Source organism: Watersipora subatra, chromosome 2 (genome assembly GCF_963576615.1).
Source record: "Watersipora subatra chromosome 2, tzWatSuba1.1, whole genome shotgun sequence".
NCBI lineage: Eukaryota > Metazoa > Bryozoa > Gymnolaemata > Cheilostomatida > Watersiporidae > Watersipora > Watersipora subatra.
This window is the reverse complement of record NC_088709.1, coordinates 38923456-38943621: the sequence shown is the minus strand read 5'-3', so window position 1 is coordinate 38943621 and position 20166 is coordinate 38923456. Positions and strand designations below refer to the sequence as shown.

Genomic DNA, 20166 nt, shown 5'->3' with positions numbered 1-20166 from the left:
CAGAGAGACACGTCAACCTGGAAAACGATAAGTAACTTTAGCCTAACCTATTCCAACCTTATAGTTATTTATATATATTATATTTATATATCATAAAGTTTGTCTTTGGTCCAGTCATAGCGGTTAAAATCAAGGAATAAAAATGCACATCGCAAATGATTTAATCTCGGAACTTCTCGGTCAGCAGGCAAGCGATTTATTCCACTACACTTTGATAGCTAAGATGTTTATCACATTCATTATATCGGTTAAAATAACCACACTCGAATCTCTTGAGGCCCCCAATTTGAACGGTTGAAAGTCACGCATAATATTACACTTATTAAGCCGTCTGCAAACATGGTACATGAACGGGTACATGTAATAGTTTTATTGCAGATAAGCTCACCTTTGCTCACCAGGTAAGTTACTCAAATTCATTGGGTAATTGTTTTATTGCCTGTGCAACACCTGGAATTTGGCTAGTATATATAGTATATACGTATATATATACATATATATGTATATATACATATATGTATATATACATATTATGTACATGTATATAATGTACATATCATATATATAAATAAATATGTGTATATGTATAATGCATACGTAAAAAGTATACATATAATGAATATTTATAATGCATATATAATAAATTTGTATACAAGGTATATATAACATATATATAATGTACATATATAATGTATATATATATATATATATTCATTATCAATATATCAACACAAAACATTTAACATAAACTATGATCATATGCAGTATTAAAATTGTGTATGTAGCCTGAGGTCATTAAACCTTTAATCAGAGTAAAATACTACACAATAATAAGTAAAGAAGTAATACTACTCTAACAGTAAATAGATGTAATTATTGGTGGTTTTAGAGACTTTGTTATATTTCTATAAATGAATGATTTTTCAATTACAACTTGTTGAACAATCAGTTGAGTGGCATCAGAGACTTGAGTTTGCTTCATTCTCTTAAAACTTCAGATGTAATAAATTCACAGACTATTGGCAAAAGCGATAACAGTGAAAAATTACTTCGAAAAAACACAAAAGTGATGCTTGCTATAAATTGATCAATGAACGAGGAAACCTTCGGTTGTCATGAAGAGATCCATAAACAACTGCAGACCGGTGAGACTAGATAAATACTGTTTTCGCGGTGACACAAACTAACCACAAAAATATTGCATCTGAATGTCTGTGTATTGCAAATTTGTTCTTGAAGAGCATGATATGCAGCTATGAAAAGCTGCAAAGCACAAAAAAATAAATGGGTAGATTTTGGACATGGTCCTGTATATGTTTATGAGTCTAAGTTGAGTGAAGTTCTTGATAGGTGTGCAACCAGAGGCTTCCTGAGTCTCTCAGCGAACTGAAAATAAGATTTATAGAATCAGGTTAAGCTATGGTGTGCCTTTGGGAAAATGTGCCAGCAACGTTATATTGTCTAGCAATATAGCAATTCACTAGTACTAATGTTTGAGAATAAACAAGAGGATTTCTCTTCGAAATAAAACCAACGAGATATACATTGAATATCTATGAATATGACAATGCAAAAAAGAACTCAGTGTTGATGTGAAAATGCTTTGTTGCACTAGGTAACTAGAGCAAAGACGTAGACACGACTAAAGGTTTCACAATACAAGCCTATGGAGCCTATGCAGAATGGATACAGTCATCAGAATGACAATATGTGGCATAGAATAACTGTCGTCTGTTAACGGTTGACTCACCGGACAATATCACGAAAAGCTTGTTGAATAGTCTTAACATTGTAGGCGACACCGTGCTTCTGACACAGGGACTTTACCAATGGTGCAATTCTGTAGTAGTTGTGTCTAGGCATTTGGGGAAATAAACTACAACATAATAACAACTTGTTCAGGGGTATTTCAACTACAGAATAAAATTGGCTCATGTAGCCTCAGACCTCATTAACAATACGCCTGATAGAAACCAGTCTTAGTACTCTGTAGATACATACTGCGGGTAACTGCGATGATGTCGTCTGTCCTAGAGAAGGTTAATTGAGAGCTAAGCGCACTTATGAGCAACCTATTAGACGATGTGACCTTGAGTGATAAAGTCTTGTTATCTTATCTCAGATATAATGTATAGCAATGTATGTGTACGCAAGCGAGGACATAACGTCAATACAAGAAATACTTACAGAACTAAATCACAGCATTTAGTTAAATCAAGTGTCAATATGTACGATAATTATGGGCAGTCATATGGCATTAGCCAACTATAACCAGTACATATTACAACAACACATGAGAGAATAGACTGGAAAAACAGCTGCGGGTAGGAATCATACTTCAGTGAATTGGAAACTATAGACCGAAATAAGGCATGATGGTGGAGGGGAACTATGGTAACAAAATAGCATAAATGTGACTGAGACATAGAACAAGGTAGAAGAAATGTGACTGAGACATAGAACAAGGTAGGAGAAATGTGACTGAGACATAGAACAAGGTAGGAGAAATGCGACTGAGACATAGAACAAGGTAGGAGAAATGTGACTGGGACATAGAACAAGGTAGGAGAAATGTGACTGAGACATAGAACAAGGTAGGAGAAATGCGACTGAGACATAGAACAAGGTAGGAGAAATGTGACTGGGACATAGAACAAGGTAGGAGAAATGTGACTGAGACATAGAACAAGGTAGGAGAAATGCGACTGAGACATAGAACAAGGTAGGAGAAATGTGACTGGGACATAGAACAAGGTAGGAGAAATGCGACTGGGACATAGAACAAGGTAGGAGAACTGTGACTGAGACATAGAACAAGGTAGGAGAAATGTGACTGAGACATAGAACAAGGTAGGAGAAATGTGACTGAGACATAGAACAAGGTAGGAGAAATGTGACTGAGACATAGAACAAGGTGAGAGAAATGTGACTGAGACATAGAACAAGGTAGGAAAAATGTGACTGAGACATAGAACAAGGTAGGAGAATGTGACTGAGACATAGAACAAGGTAAGAGAAATGTGACTGAGACATAGAACAAGGTAAGAGAAATGTGACTGAGACATAGAACAAGGTAGGAGAAATGTGACTGAGACATAGAACAAGGTAGGAGAAATGTGACTGAGACATAGAACAAGGTAGGAGAAATGTGACTGAGACATAGAACAAGGTAGGAGAAATCACATGTGAGAAAAATGAAGAAGAACATGAACTATAAAATAGATGAATACTCACTGATGTTCTATCTGGAAGTTGAGATGTCCAGTAAACCAGTCATTGAAGAAGGATTTCTCTACATTGCATGTCGCATTTAGCTACATATAAAAAGAACAACTGAAAAGATATGAGATTAAGACGTTCAGAAGACCAATTATTGAAACTTATGATTGTTAAAAACATTACAGCAATAATATTAACACAAAATTTCACTAATGAAATCTGCATAACAATCTACATTTGTAAGTGTATAAAATCATCATATATTACTATATTATACAATCAGCTACTTATACTAATACTAGGGATTACAACTGAGTATATTCATCACCATAATATTACTATATTATACAATCAGTTACTTATACTAGTAATAGAGATTACAACTGAGTAAATTCATCCCCATAATATTACTATATTATACAATCAGCTACTTATACTAGTACTAGGGATTACAACTGAGTATATTCATCACCATAATATTACTATATTATACAATCAGTTACTTATACTAGTACTAGGGATTACAACTGAGTATTATTATATTCATCACCCTAATATTACTATATTATACAATCAGTTACTTATACTAGTAATAGGGATTACAACTGAGTATATTCATCACCCTAATATTACTATATTATACAATCAGCTACTTATACTAGTAATAGGGATTACAACTGAGTATATTCATCACCATAATATTACTATATTATACAATCAGATACTTATACTAGTAATAGGGATTACAACTGAGTATATTCATCACCCTAATATTACTATATTATACAATCAGTTACTTATACTAGTAATAGGGATTACAACTGAGTATATTCATCACCATAATATTACTATATTATACAATCAGCTACTTATACTAGTAATAGGGATTACAACTGAGTATATTCATCACCCTAATATTACTATATTATACAATCAGTTACTTATACTAGTAATAGGGATTACAACTGAGTATATTCATCACCATAATATTACTATATTATACAATCAGATACTTATACTAGTAATAGGGATTACAACTGAGTATATTCATCACCATAATATTACTATATTATACAATCAGCTACTTATACTAGTAATAGGGATTACAACTGAGTATATTCATCACCATAATATTACTATATTATACAATCAGATACTTATACTAGTAATAGGGATTACAACTGAGTATATTCATCACCATAATATTACTATATTATACAATCAGTTACTTATACTAGTAATAGAGATTACAACTGAGTAAATTCATCCCCATAATATTACTATATTATGCAATCAGCTACTTATACTAGTACTAGGGATTACAACTGAGTATATTCATCACCATAATATTACTATATTATACAATCAGTTACTTATACTAGTAATAGGGATTACAACTGAGTATTATTATATTCATCACCCTAATATTACTATATTATACAATCAGTTACTTATACTAGTAATAGGGATTACAACTGAGTATATTCATCACCATAATATTACTATATTATACAATCAGTTACTTATACTAGTAATAGGGATTACAACTGAGTATTATTATATTCATCACCCTAATATTACTATATTATACAATCAGCTACTTATACTAGTAATAGGGATTACAACTGAGTATATTCATCACCATAATATTACTATATTATACAATCAGATACTTATACTAGTAATAGGGATTACAACTGAGTATATTCATCACCATAATATTACTATATTATACAATCAGTTACTTATACTAGTAATAGGGATTACAACTGAGTATATTCATCACCATAATATTACTATATTATACAATCAGCTACTTATACTAGTAATAGGGATTACAACTGAGTATATTCATCACCATAATATTACTATATTATACAATCAGTTACTTATACTAGTAATAGGGATTACAACTGAGTATATTCATCACCATAATATTACTATATTATACAATCAGTTACTTATACTAGTAATAGGGATTACAACTGAGTATTATTATATTCATCACCCTAATATTACTATATTATACAATCAGTTACTTATACTAGTAATAGGGATTACAACTGAGTATATTCATCACCATAATATTATTATATTATACAATCAGCTACTTATAATAGTAATAGGGATTACAACTGAGTATATTCATCACCATAATATTACTATATTATACAATCAGTTACTTATACTAGTAATAGGGATTACAACTGAGTATATTCATCACCATAATATTACTATATTATACAATCAGTTACTTATACTAGTAATAGGGATTACAACTGAGTATATTCATCACCATAATATTACTATATTATACAATCAGTTACTTATACTAGTAATAGGGATTACAACTGAGTATATTCATCACCATAATATTACTATATTATACAATCAGTTACTTATACTAGTAGTAGGGATTACAACTGAGTATATTCATCACCATAATATTACTATATTATACAATCAGCTACTTATACTAGTAATAGAGATTACAACTGAGTAAATTCATCACCCTAATATTACTATATTATACAATCAGTTACTTATACTAGTACTAGGGATTACAACTGAGTATTATTATATTCATCACCCTAATATTACTATATTATACAATCAGCTACTTATACTAGTAATAGGGATTACAACTGAGTATATTCATCACCATAATATTACTATATTATACAATCAGCTACTTATACTAGTAATAGGGATTACAACTGAGTATATTAATCACCATAATATTACTATATTATACAATCAGCTACTTATACTAGTAATAGGGATTACAACTGAGTGTATTCATCACCCTAATATTACTATATTATACAATCAGCTACTTATACTAGTAATAGGGATTACAACTGAGTATATTCATCACCATAATATTACTATATTATACAATCAGATACTTATACTAGTAATAGGGATTACAACTGAGTATATTAATCACCCTAATATTACTATATTATACAATCAGCTACTTATACTAGTAGTAGGGATTACAACTGAGTATATTCATCACCATAATATTACTATATTATACAATCAGCTACTTATACTAGTAATAGGGATTACAACTGAGTATATTCATCACCATAATATTACTATATTATACAATCAGTTACTTATACTAGTAGTAGGGATTCACCAACCTGATAGACAAGCCAGGCTTTACCAGATGGTTCATCATTCACTATGTTCATAGGAATATGGTTTGACTGTGAGACCCATGTGAACCAGTGGCTCTCCAACACTCTGTAAAGCAACAATCGCAATTATAGCTTCTTATGAAGTAATGAACAGTTTTGATTGTAGTTAAAATTGTTGCATGGATTGATTCTGGTGATGCTATGTCACATTACTATATGAACCAGAGCTAAATCAGTTGCCTTCATTGACCAGTTCGCTGCCGATGATTCGTTGTATTAATGGCCTTTAGCGTAAACGATTTCAGTTTGTTCCGGAACAAATAATGGTCCCTCCCTGGGACTTACGGGAGGAACCATAAACTCCGCGGTACATGGCCTCTTTCCCCGAAATTTGCCACGACTGTCAGATGTGACACGCTGACGAGCTTTTCTTTATCAGGCGTTTACCAAACAGCATCTATGTTTGTTCAGAGATTATATTCAGTTAGTGTCATTGTTTAAAAGAGCCCTTCATTGTACTATCTAGGCAGACCAAGTAACATAATGGTCAATGTCTTGCTATAGTTTGCTGTAACAACTCAGGGATGCAAGAAGCAGAAGTTCATAACCAAAGTAGATGAGCTTCTCCCGTGTACTTCAAGAAATGATCTGTTTATTTACTAGAATGTAAATTTAAATTAGCAACAGCATCAATGTTGACGCGGAAAATTATTGGAATCTTGGGATAAGCTTCTTGCAATAGCCAATCACGTTTTAAAATGCATTGGCTCATGTAGCCTCAGACCTCATTAACAAAACACCTGATAGAAACCAGCCCTAGTACTTTGTAGATATATACTGAGGGTAACTGTGATGAAGCCGTCTGTCCTAGAGAAGGTTAAGTGAAAGCCAAGTGAACTTATTAGGAACCTATTAGACGACGTGACCTTGAGTGATGAAGTCTTGTTATCTTATCACAGACATACTGTATAGCAATGTATGTGGTACGCAATCAAAGCACAAAGTTCAATATTGCACCACCTCAGTAGCCGGCTGTATCTGTTACGTGGAATCAATTCAGTTGCAGATAATATAATTTACAATTATATATTTTAAACCGGCATTTATTTTTCATCTCTCATCCAAAACAATTTTCCAACCATTTTGCACGAGATGTATTTCCTAATCATGGGTCGATGTTTTCGCTTAGAAAACTAGCTTAGATAAGATAGGTAAGATACACAAACATAAACTAATAATAATCACTTTGTTATTCTTAGTCTAGCATGTAGCATCACTAACTTAGTCTAGCATGTAGCATCACTAACTTAATCTAGCATGTAGCATCACTAACTTAGTCTAGCATGTAGCATCACTAACTTAATCTAGCATGTAGCATCACTAACTTAGTCTAGCATGTAGCATCACTAACTTAGTCTAGCATGTAGCATCACTAACTTAATCTAGCATGTAGCATCACTAACTTAGTCTAGCATGTAGCATCACTAACCAAACTGGCATTATCGACCATCTTAGTTGTATCACTTAAAGTTTTCTCCCTATCAATGCGTGTGCATTCTAATCAGTTATTACAGGTAGGTTAATCATAAGTTATTATAGGTAGGTTAATCATAAGTTATTATAGGTAGGTTAATCATAAGGTATTATAGGTAGGTTAATCATAAGTTATTACAGATAGGTTAATCATAAGTTATTATAGGTAGGTTAATCATAAGTTATTACAGATAGGTTAATCATAAGTTATTACAGGTACGTTAATCATAAGTTATTACAGGTAGGTTAATCATAAGTTTTTACAGGTAGGTTAATCATAAGTTATTACGGGTAGGTTAATCATAAGTTATTATAGGTAGGTTAATCGTAAGTTATTACAGGTACATTAATCATAAGTTATTACAGGTACGTTAATCATAAGTTATTACAGGTAGGTTAATCATAAGTTATTACAGGTACGTCAATCATAAGTTATTACAGGTAGGTTAATCATAAGTTATTATAGGTAGGTTAATCATAAGTTATTATAGGTAAGTTAATCGTAAGTTATTACAGGTAGGTTAATCATATGTTATTACAGGTAGGTTAATCATAAATTATTACAGGTAGGTTAATCATAAGTTATTACAGGTAGGTTAATCATAAGTTATTACAGGTACGTCAATCATAAGTTATTACAGGTAGGTTAATCATAAGTTATTATAGGTAGGTTAATCGTAAGTTATTACAGGTAGGTTAATCATAAGTTATTACAGGTAGGTTAATCATAAGTTATTACAGGTAGGTTAATCATAAGTTATTACAGGTAGGTTAATCATAAGTTATTACAGGTAAGTTAATCATAAGTTATTACAGGTAGGTTAATCATAAGTTATTACAGGTAGGTCAATCATAAGTTATTACAGGTACGTTAATCATAAGTTATAACAGGTAGGTCAATCATAAGTTATTACAGGTAGGTCAATCATAAGTTATTACAGGTAGGTTAATCATAAGTTGTTACAGGTAAGTAATTGGGGACAAAAGGTATTCAGCAAACTCACCGGCAGACTTCGTAGTAAAGGATGCAGCCTGTGATCCCACCGAGTAGAGGAGCATACATAAGATAGAACCTGAGGAAAAACAAGGCCATCAGGACACCTTCCTACAATACAGATGTATAAATGTAGACATATCGGCACAAGCAATAATCGGTATACTCTTTCACCCAGGAGTCTCACAATTCGCTGAAAATGACTCACCAAATAGAGGCGTCTCGTAACGGCGTGCCTGAAGGTCATATACTGGAAATATACCGGGAAAAGAAGAGGAGGTCCGACTGCAAATATAAAGACGAATCTGTTTGCTGAAGGCTTACAGCAATGCTGAACTTTAACAAGCAATTTTACCTATAATTGTGTATGATAATGTTGAGTGTTGCAGTTGTTATGTCGAGAAATTTGTATAAAAAGTCGATCTAAATACATGTTTGAACAATTTGAAAGAATCTTTTGCCGAAAGTCCAAGTTGCCAAGTTAGTTTACATTAGTTCACGAGTGGTTCTAATTTCAATGCACTGCTTGTTATGGTTGGAGAGAATATTCCACCTTGATCCAGTATTTAATGTCGGGTTAAGCTTCTAATCATGTGATATGTTAGGTTAGTTAACAGCATGATAGACTTGAAAAGGTTTTGTTGACGCAAAATGATCACCTGCTATAATGTAGATCGTTCACTCAAATATAACAATATTTAGATTCAGTCTTCAGAATTACACGCGTCACTAAATCAAAGTATATAACTGTACAGACTAAATCAAAGTATATAACTGTACAGACCAAATCAAAGTATATAATTGTACAGACTAAATCAAAGTAATGTATGTAACTGTACATACTAAATTGAAGTATATAACTGTAGAGACTAAATCAAAGTATATAACTGTAGAGGTTAAATCAAAGTATATAACTGTACAGACTAAATCAAAGTATATAACTGTACAGACCAAATCAAAGTATATAACTGTACAGACTAAATCAAAGTATACAGCTGTACAGACCAAATCAAAGTATATAAATGTAGAGACTAAATCAAAGTAATAACTGTACAGACTAAATCAAAGTATATAGCTGTACAGACTAAATCAAAGTATACAACTGTACAGACTAAACCAAAGTATATAACTGTACAGACCAAATCAAAGTATATAACTGTATAGATTAAATCAAAGTATATAACTGTACAGACCTAATCAAAGTATATAACTGCATAGATTAAATCAAAGTATATCACTGTACAGACTAAATCAGAGTATATAACTGTATAATATTATTAGAACCTCTCATAAGAATATCTACTAAGTCCAATAGACATCCGCAGCAGACATTAGAACGCTGAAGGATGCTAGACTAAAATATCAAACCCATCCTGTAAGATTATCACTTCAAAATCACATTGAAATCTTACAATCTCAAACTGAAGAGACCTATATCTACACGAATGCTGCAAAACCAGATGAGCAACCTGACCTTTTGTTACTTGAAATCTAAAAGGAATGAGTTTATGATTATGTCTATATTTTACAGTTAGGATGACAAGACAAATGGGCTCTATTAATTAGATCAAAGTGTAGATGGCTTCACATGATTAATCTAAAAGAAAAAAACCACAGAGGCAAACTATGTACATCAACTGAACGTCATTTTTGTAATTATGGGTGTCAAAGGATCATTTAACAGAGTAGGAATCTAGAGAAACTTGCTTATTACATTCAGAAAAGTTTTTCATTTTGATGCTAACATGTTTTATGTTTTTAAATAGTGATGAAATACTCTTTGAAAAAGAATATAAAATCGCTATTGCAATACGTCAAAGGTCACCTTAGCTTATTACTAGTCCAGTTAGAGTTAGAGATAGAAGGGGTGATAGATACTACACTAACACGGACAGTTCTATTACTCGCTTTAATTTTAATGAAAGCAATTCTTCTTCCTTTTCTCATTACTATTACTACCGTTACTAATATTATTATAGTTACTACTAGTACTAATCATCTTGGGGTCAAGCAAGTTCAGAAATTAAATAGAGGAGACTCTGAGCTGCGTACGCAATATTATAGGTGCATGTTCCAAGCGTTGGCTTGTAGTTCCAAGCGTTGGCTTGTAGTTCCAAGCGTTGGCTTGTAGTTCCAAGCGTTGGCTTGTAGTTCCAAGCGTTGGCTTGTAGTTCCAAGCGTTGGCTTGTAGTTCCAAGCGTTGGCTTGTAGTTCCAAGCGTTGGCTTGTAGTTCCAAGCGTTGGCTTGTAGTTCCAAGCGTTGGCTTGTAGTTCCAAGCGTTGGCTTGTAGTTCCAAGCGTTGGCTTGTAGTTCCAAGCGTTGGCTTGTAGTTCCAAGCGTTGGCTTGTAGTTCCAAGCGTTGGCTTGTAGTTCCAAGCGTTGGCTTGTAGTTCCAAGCGTTGGCTTGTAGTTCCAAGCGTTGGCTTGTAGTTCCAAGCGTTGGCTTGTAGTTCCAAGCGTTGGCTTGTAGTTCCAAGCGTTGGCTTGTAGTTCCAAGCGTTGGCTTGTAGTTCCAAGCGTTGGCTTGTAGTTCCAAGCGTTGGCTTGTAGTTCCAAGCGTTGGCTTGTAGTTCCAAGCATTGGCTTGTAGTTCCAAGCATTGGCTTGTAGTTCCAAGCATTGGCTTGTAGTTCCAAGCATTGGCTTGTAGTTCCAAGCATTGGCTTGTAGTTCCAAGCATTGGCTTGTAGTTCCAAGCATTGGCTTGTAGTTCCAAGCATTGGCTTGTAGTCCAAGCATTGGCTTGTAGTTCCAAGCATTGGCTTGTAGTTCCAAGCATTGGCTTGTAACAACAACATATTTACAGAAGTCAGCCAAAACTCTAGGGTGGCCCATTTACTTCTCACACCGCTGTACAAAGATGGAAGTAAGAAATCCATGTATTGTATAATATTACTCAGGCACCATAGAATCAAATCATATGAAAGAGATGTGCGCTAATTTAACAAGTTCGAATATTTCGAGAGACTTATGGATGCCGCGCAATTATGTTAAAGTACTCCGTGTGTCGAGGCAAACAGGTGATCAAATCATTTCTTAAAAAATCTACATGTTGAGCTGATTGCAAGCCAGTCGAGTTTTGACTTCCATTTTCAGAACAGTCAGCACTAGTCTGTCTCCATAACTCAGCACCCTAAACAAGTCTATGTTGACTAAGGTGAGACTGAAAGCTGACTCACTGATGAAGAAGTATTTGTGCTGCCAGTTATACGGCATAGTCAGCGTCCCCTCCTTTTTGGCTACCTCAACTGGCATCACGTCACCAATCACAAACAGTTTCTCCAATCTAACGTCAGGGTCTTTGCCAATCTGCAAAAGTTGTACGAAGAAAAATTAGTGCAGGCAATCAACGATGCTCTGTCATATGTTGATTCTATAAGATACAGCCCTCCACTGAATATTGCAAATTACTTTTTACCCTGACACATAGATCTAGGTGAGTCTGCGCATCAGTGATTCGTCACTCATCGCTACTACAGGTTCATGAAAAGTTTGGAGTTGTCTATACCACATGTAATGGTAACATATTGTGTCTATGCAGATTTGTTACTCACACAAAGTAAATTAGGCAAGACCAAGCACTGTGATGAATCCTCTGTATATCAGAACAGAAATACAAATAGGTAGAGGCACGTAAATCAGGAACAGAGGTACATATAAGTAGAGGTACATATAGGCAGAGGTGCATATAGGCAGAGGTGCATATAGGCAGAGGTGCATATAGGCAGAGGTGTATATAGGCAGAGGTACATATAGGCAGAGGTACATATAGGCAGAGGTACATATAAGTAGAGGTACATATAGGCAGAGGTGCATATAGGCAGAGGTGCATATAGGCAGAGGTACATATAGGCAGAGGTACATATAGGTAGAGGTACATATAGGTAGAGGTACATATAAGTAGAGGTACATATAAACAGAGGTACATATAGGCAGAGGTACATATAAGTAGAGGTACATATAAACAGAGGTACATATAGGCAGAGGTACATATAGGCAGAGGTACATATAAGTAGAGGTACATATAAACAGAGGTACATATAGGCAGAGGTACATATAGGCAGAGGTACATATAAGTAGAGGTACATATAAACAGAGGTACATATAGGCAGAGGTACATATAGGCAGAGGTACATATAAGTAGAGGTACATATAAACAGAGGTACATATAGGCAGAGGTACATATAGACACTTAGATGCCCTCCAGAGGCTTCAAAAAGCTGCCAGGAAACATTAGCTTCTTTAAAAATTATCCTTTATACAGAAAAGCGCAAATATAGCGCATTATCTACAGTTATTAGGGATAACAGTTTATTTAATTATTTAACTTTCAGTTATTTGTGTGGCAAAGCTTGTATGGTTATTAATAGCCACAGCCGGTAGTCATATTACAAGCATTTGCTTGTAGGTCTTATTTTTTTCGCCGGATTATTTATCCAGATGCAAAGAAAGTTTTCATATCGATTTTAATTTTTCATTAAAGTATAATTTGTGCGATGTACTGACAAGCGAAGTGTATAAGCTCAAAATAAACATGAGAAAACACAAAATAGAGAGGTAGTTGTTAAACAACCAACAATGTTAGGCTTGGAATGGTGTTGATAGTGCATGTGGTTCCACCAATGGCAGCATGTCCCTTTCATCACACAAAACAAGAGTTTGTGGTACATTCTGTTAATCTTGTTGCTTTTAAATATGGAGAGATGTCCGGCATCGTGCTGGTACCATGCAAGCTGCACCTGCAAAAGTAAACAGAATGTACTCGAGCCGCAATAGCTCTGATAAGCTGGTTAAAACTGAAATACGCGATAGTGAAACTGAAACAAAAAATGAAACAGATAGTAAAAATCAATATTAAATATTATACAAGGTACTAACAATATGAACACAGATGATCTACCCAAACCACTGAGAATTGTACCAAGATTTTTGGCCAATTTGGTACAAAGGTAATTAGCCTTAGAACTGCTTTACCCTTCCTCCTATTTTATTACCAGAGGCAAGATAGGCACCAAGGTTCCCTTCAAAGCGTAACACTATAGATTAACTCTATGGACTACATACACTCGCATTTATAAAACTAAGCTTGTCATCTATCTCCTTATTGTTTAAATACTGAGTATAATAATTACAGCGGCAGTGTCGTTAGTAGTGTCGTTAGTAGTACAATTAGTAGTACAATTAGTAGTACAATGTACTGTAGAGTGTGAACTGAAGTGTTATTTATAGACAAAACATTGCACAGCCACAGTCTATCATCATGTAGTTATAAGTACATGTAATAGAGAAAATAGTCTCGACACCTAGTAAATCTCTGTTGTGTGAACACTAAAGCTTTGGTCTTTTAATAACCCCTAGCCTGTCTTGACAAACTGTTGTTTTTGCGGAGTTGTCCCCCGTCAAGCGGGCGAGCAACACAACAGCTTGTCACAAGACGTACTGCAACTGATGCATCAGCTGCACTGAAAGGGAGTTGTTCTCTTCCGTCTATGCAGCTTGGCTGCGATGTTATGGCGGTCGCTCTATTGGTAATCATAACGGATTTCGCGCAAAAATTTATGTACAAAAAAAATAAGATAACAACGTTTAACCAAAGACCAGTCTCTGTTGTAAACTTTAGTAGAACTTAACAATAAAGTAAATTGAAAAGAAAATCCATAAAAACAAATAAAACTGACTGATACAAAAATAGAAATAAAAATGACTGAGCACACAAATAACGACATGTTTAGTCGCTGTTGTTGCCTAAGTTCTCAAGTTCTACTAAAGTTTATCGCCGAAACTGGTCACTGGTTAAACGTTGTAATCTTATTTTTTTCTACGTAAATTTTTGCGCCATTTCGTTATGATCACCAATGGAGCGACCGATATAATATCGCAACCAAACCGCATAGACGGAAGAGAACAACTCCCAATAAGTGCAGCTGATGCATCAGGTGCAGTACGTTTTGTGACAAGCTGCTGTGTTGCTCGCCCGCTCGACGGGAGTACAACTCCACAAAAACAACAGTTTGTCAAGACAGGCTAAATAACCCCCAACTTCATTAAAGGCCTCAATACATCCACAATCTGATGTTATAATATAGCACTGCATTTTAGCCCAACCTAGTGATAAAAATCCTACTGATAGCATTGTGTTGTTGATAACCTAGTCAATTGAGCTGGTAAGCTGAGCAAATAATGAGAAAGAATGCATTGGAATGCACGCTTCGACTTTGGCTCACCTGAGCAGTCGTGAAGAGTGTAATGCTGATCATCCAAGGGATCCACCCGGAGCCATAGTATCTCAGTACCAAATAGCTAGCGATGTCAAGGACAAGGATGTGCAGAAAAAGAGCGGCAAAGAAGAATTTACTACCCTCAAAAAGACCCTGTCAAACAATTTAGACAATTGATAGTTAGTCATACAGTCATCAACTAGAAGGCTGTACTCCCCACCCACTATATGAACACTACCCACTATATGAACACTACCCACTATATGAACACTACCCACTATATGAACACTACCCACTATATGAACACTACCCACTATATGAACACTACCCACTATATGAACACTACCCACTATATGAACACTACCCACCTACTCTTCAAGGACCGGCCACGTACAATCTGAAGACTACCTATCTAACACAAGGGCTAGCAACCTATCATATGTTGTCTACCCATCTACCATCTGAGGACTATCGACCTATCATTTGAGGACTACCCACCTTTCATCTGAGGACTACCGGCCTACCATCTGAAGACTACCCTCCTACCATCTGAGGACTACTGACCTACCATCTGAGGACTACCCACCTTCCATATGAGGACTATCAACTTACCATTTGAAGACTACTCTCCTACCATCTGAGGACTACCGACCTACTGTACTATCTAAGGACTACCCACCTTCCATCTGAGAACTACCAACTTACCATTTGAAGACTACTCTCCTACCATCTGAAAACTACCCACCTACTTACTATCTGAGGACTACCCACCTACCATTTGAAGACTATCCACCTACTATCTGAGAAGTACCCATCTTCCATTTGAAGACTACCCACCTACCATTTGAGGACTACCCACCTACCATTGGAGGACTACACGCCTACTATCTGAGGATTACCTATCTAAGATTAGGGAGCTACCCACGAACCATATTACTTCTACCCACCTACCATCTGAGCACCTACTTTTCGAGGACCACCCATCTATCATCTGAGAACTATCCACCTACCATTCAAGGACTACCCACCTAACATTTGAGGACTATCCACCTTCCATCAAGAATTACGTACCATTTTCTCTGCAGTCAGTTTTAACTCTTTAAAATCGGCTCTGATGCTTGAGTCGATAACCTCTTGATCCTCTTGCAAATGACCGATACGCAAAGGCTTGAGAAATTTCCTCACGTAGTTGATGCTATTATGGTGGAATGCTTCAAATGCTTCCTGCAACATATCGTAATATACCTTCCAGAACTGTGGCCCTATGTGACTGCAGAAACTATGTAAACTACGGTTACCATCCATCTTCCTACATACAAACTTGTTCATGTGTAATATTCCAGGTCGAGCAGAGATCAAGTAAACTTAGTGAAAAGATCCTTTAAGATTGGACAACCCGAACAGACTGAATAAAGTGTCAACTACACAGATATTACATAGAATAGATTTGCCATACAGTCCAGCTAGATCACCGAGCCAGTCTCATCAATTCATCAAACTGATATCTCTATTTACTGAACACGAGGGTTTTAACAGCCTTGGGAACAACAGATGGAAACAAGAAACGATTGTTGATGTAATTAGTTGTGTTTGAATCTGTGTCGAAGGTAAAGTCCGGACAGTATTTGATGACGTGTAAATCCAATGCCCGCTCCTATTCATTTTCTATATTCCCTAAACAGGGGTTTGTTTAAAAATTAATAAAACAGTCCAAAAGACATCTTTATATGCAAAAAATGCAAGAAAAGCTTACAGGGTGCTTTCAAATGCATGAAATCAAATTAATTCCACTTCCGTCACAATTTTTTCAAGCTGGAAAAACATTGGGAATATTTTTGTAGTTGTAGCCCTCCGATTTATTACAAGGGAAGATAATAACACTGTAGATTCTATTACAGCATCAGTAATCATAGAAAGTTTTTATTTACCGTTGCGTCTTGACCAGCATAGTGCCCTAGAAGTGCGCTTCCACCGGGATGCTTTTTAGACCAGTTTGTCACATCATAGACTTCCCTGTCGATGACGATCCATCGACTAGACTTCTCTGAGTGCTTGTTTATTTCCTCCCATCTTGAAATAAAATCTTTCAAACTTAAAAAAGATCTGGAACAATTTTTTTAGAGATGATATGTATTTAAAAATATTCATATTGATCTTACATTTTTAAGCTGGCAGATGCTCCAAAATGAGACCTTTTAACAACAAAGTTAAACCTCTACATGCAAATTATTTTACATTCAAGGTAATAAATTAAGAAGTAAGAGATTTGAAAAAATATTAGGTTTGATATGGAAGCAAATTTCCAACATAGGATGTCCGAACTTAATTGAAACATCGCAGTTTTATAACTCAAGAAATATGTGCACAGTACTTCATATAGTTTGGTTTTAGTAATGATAATACATAAATAATTTCAATTAATTTAACAATATTTAATTAATGTAATAATATCTATTAGCGCTTCATACCATCCTTCATAGATCACAACACTGATGCAACTGGTAAAGTGGCAAAAGAAAAAGGTAATACTTTCCTTGGCATTACAACAAATAATGAAAAATGAACAACTATCTTCAAATCAATTGCAATCATCTCTGCAAGCGTCTAGCAGCTATCATGAGGAAAGTGAAAGTGATGGACTTTTTTGTCCATCACTTTCACTTCAAGGCGGCAATTAGTGATATTTAAAAGGTCACTTTTAAAAAAGCAAAAACATGAAATAGCCTATAGAAACAAAAACAATATGAAGAATATATAATGATAATATATAATATTATAGTTTATATTATATAATATTATATAATCCCACGACCAAACAGAGCGAAGCGATTGGTTGGGAGATTTATGATAAATGCACATGTGCACACAACTCCTGAAAATTATTCATCAACATTGAGACGAACCCTTGTATCAAAATTTCATCAACAAATTTAACCATCGTTTTGTAGAGTCGTTAAAGTATAATAATGATACAAAACACATAGAAACCTATTTAAATATGTTACCAAGTCTTTGTAAACCGTCGTTACTATCTTAAAACTTACCCATCTGATCGGATTATAAACAAATAGACAGATTTATTTGGACGAAAATCATTATTAAAACTTGCTAAGCCTTACTTTCATAAAAGTTAAGACCGGAAATTGAAATGCCGAGCGACAAAGAATAGAACGATTAAGTCGTGCACATTTCACCAAAAAATAATGTGCACTTTTCACCAGTCTATAGCATTGTCGAATTGCCGAAGGTTTCGGTAATTAACATAGGAATACTGAAATTGTTTCATTTTTGCCGATTTCAAATTAACTGACATTTCAGACACATTTGAGTACTTTGGTATTCTAACTGATGTCCAACGCAGTGTAAGTAAAGGAAATGACGATGATATTTTTTTCTAACGATTTTTATGAGATTACGATATTTAATTATAAGTTTGGATATTCTTCTTGATACTTCTTGATATTGTTAGCGATGATGTTTTTAAATGTAAACAAAATTGTTCATTGGTTTTCTATTATTACTGTATTACTATATTAATAACATTGGTTATTCTAATAATATCAGTGCATTTTACTTCTAACATTGGCCAATATTGCATTTCTCCTATTGCAGGGGGAGAGATATAAGCATATAATTTTTTTTTTCATTATTGCTATTTGTTGTATATAATAACACCCACACCCAGTACATTACAGCTACCATTGCAGTTATCCTATTGCACTGCAGTGCCATTTGACCGCTAATATTGCATTTCTCAACCATCAGTACCCTTTCTTTTTTCCAATATCACTTTGGTCGTGGGCTGTATGACAGTGGAATTTCTAGTTTATATATAAAATTATAATTTACATAAATTATAATGTATTATCAATTATAATATATATGATTTCTATATAATTTATATATTATAATAATATAAAAAAAATATAGAAGTTATGTTACCTAATTTAACGTTCAAAATCTCTCACTAACTCCGTATCTCTAAACAGAGTTGTTAATTGTTTTATTTAGGGCTTTTTCTTCAAAATTCTTAAATGTTTCAGTATTTTATCTGTTCAAGCATGTTAATTAGTAAAAGAAATAATAAGCCATTCCCCAATTGGAGCAGAGTCTGAATTCACTGGTTTAAGCAATTGTTTATAGTTCAGGCGAGAAACCCACATCAGTTGATCGTTTATACATGTACACAATCAGTTGATCGTTTATACATGTACACAATCAGTTGATCGTTTATACATGTACCCAATCAGTTGATCGTTTATACGTGTACTCAATCAGTTGATCGTTTATACATGTACACAATCAGTTGATCGTTTATACATGTGCACAAAAGTATTAGACAAGCCCTACAAAAACATTTTCAACAGCATTAGCATGTTTCTATCAGGGCTCAAAGTCATTGACAAGTTATCTGAAGGCCTAAAAACTAACCTGTAGGATTTCTGTCTATCTGCGTGTGACTCAGAGATTTCCATTAGATTTTAGGCGGTGACAGGAGTCAGTGTCGCCCTACAATACAAAGGGTAATATATTATAATGCAAACAGAGGTAGTAATAAGGTGAGTGACATAACCTCCCCTTTTGTGTAATCCGACAAAAATGAGAATAAATACATGCACAAGTATGAACCCATTAGCCTGTGTGAAAACATGGCACAACTCAAACCCAGACGATATGACAGAAATCAGTAAACGTGTTGATGCTTTATATAGGTAGTTATTCAGGGTGTTTTGAAAAATTTCGACTAAAAGATTTCAGCTGGACATGATGCACATCTATGATTATCAGTACCAAGTAGCTAAAATTCCATTCAACCTATCAATAAGGTGTTAAGTACCACAAATAAAAATCTCAAATTTGTATCTTTAAAAAATTGTATATTTAAAAACTAGTAATATTACGCTCATGAATCTAACGATACTACATAGAGGAAACATAGAGGAAACTAGGCAGGCTAAATGTTTATTTCATCAACACTAATCTTCAGGTGTTATCTAAGGTGTTGCTTCACGTGCTGCTACTAACTAAGAGAGATGCATAAAAATCTAAAGT

At 34.5% G+C, this 20166-nt stretch overlaps 1 protein-coding gene across 1 annotated transcript; it reads right to left on the bottom strand.

Moving 5' to 3' along the window:
* Window positions 1-885: 885 nt before the first annotated feature.
* On the bottom strand, window positions 886-19615 carry LOC137387242 (acyl-CoA 6-desaturase-like). The gene is made up of 12 exons (XM_068073580.1): window positions 19546-19615; window positions 17043-17184; window positions 16186-16338; window positions 15121-15267; window positions 13474-13635; window positions 12076-12205; window positions 9104-9180; window positions 8906-9006; window positions 6372-6474; window positions 3235-3314; window positions 1751-1876; window positions 886-1386 (listed from the first exon to the last, which is right to left on the bottom strand). The coding sequence occupies exons 1-12, from the start codon at window positions 19587-19589 to the stop codon at window positions 1326-1328; spliced, it is 1326 nt and encodes a 441-aa protein (XP_067929681.1). The 5' UTR covers window positions 19590-19615; the 3' UTR covers window positions 886-1325.
* Window positions 19616-20166: the final 551 nt, after the last annotated feature.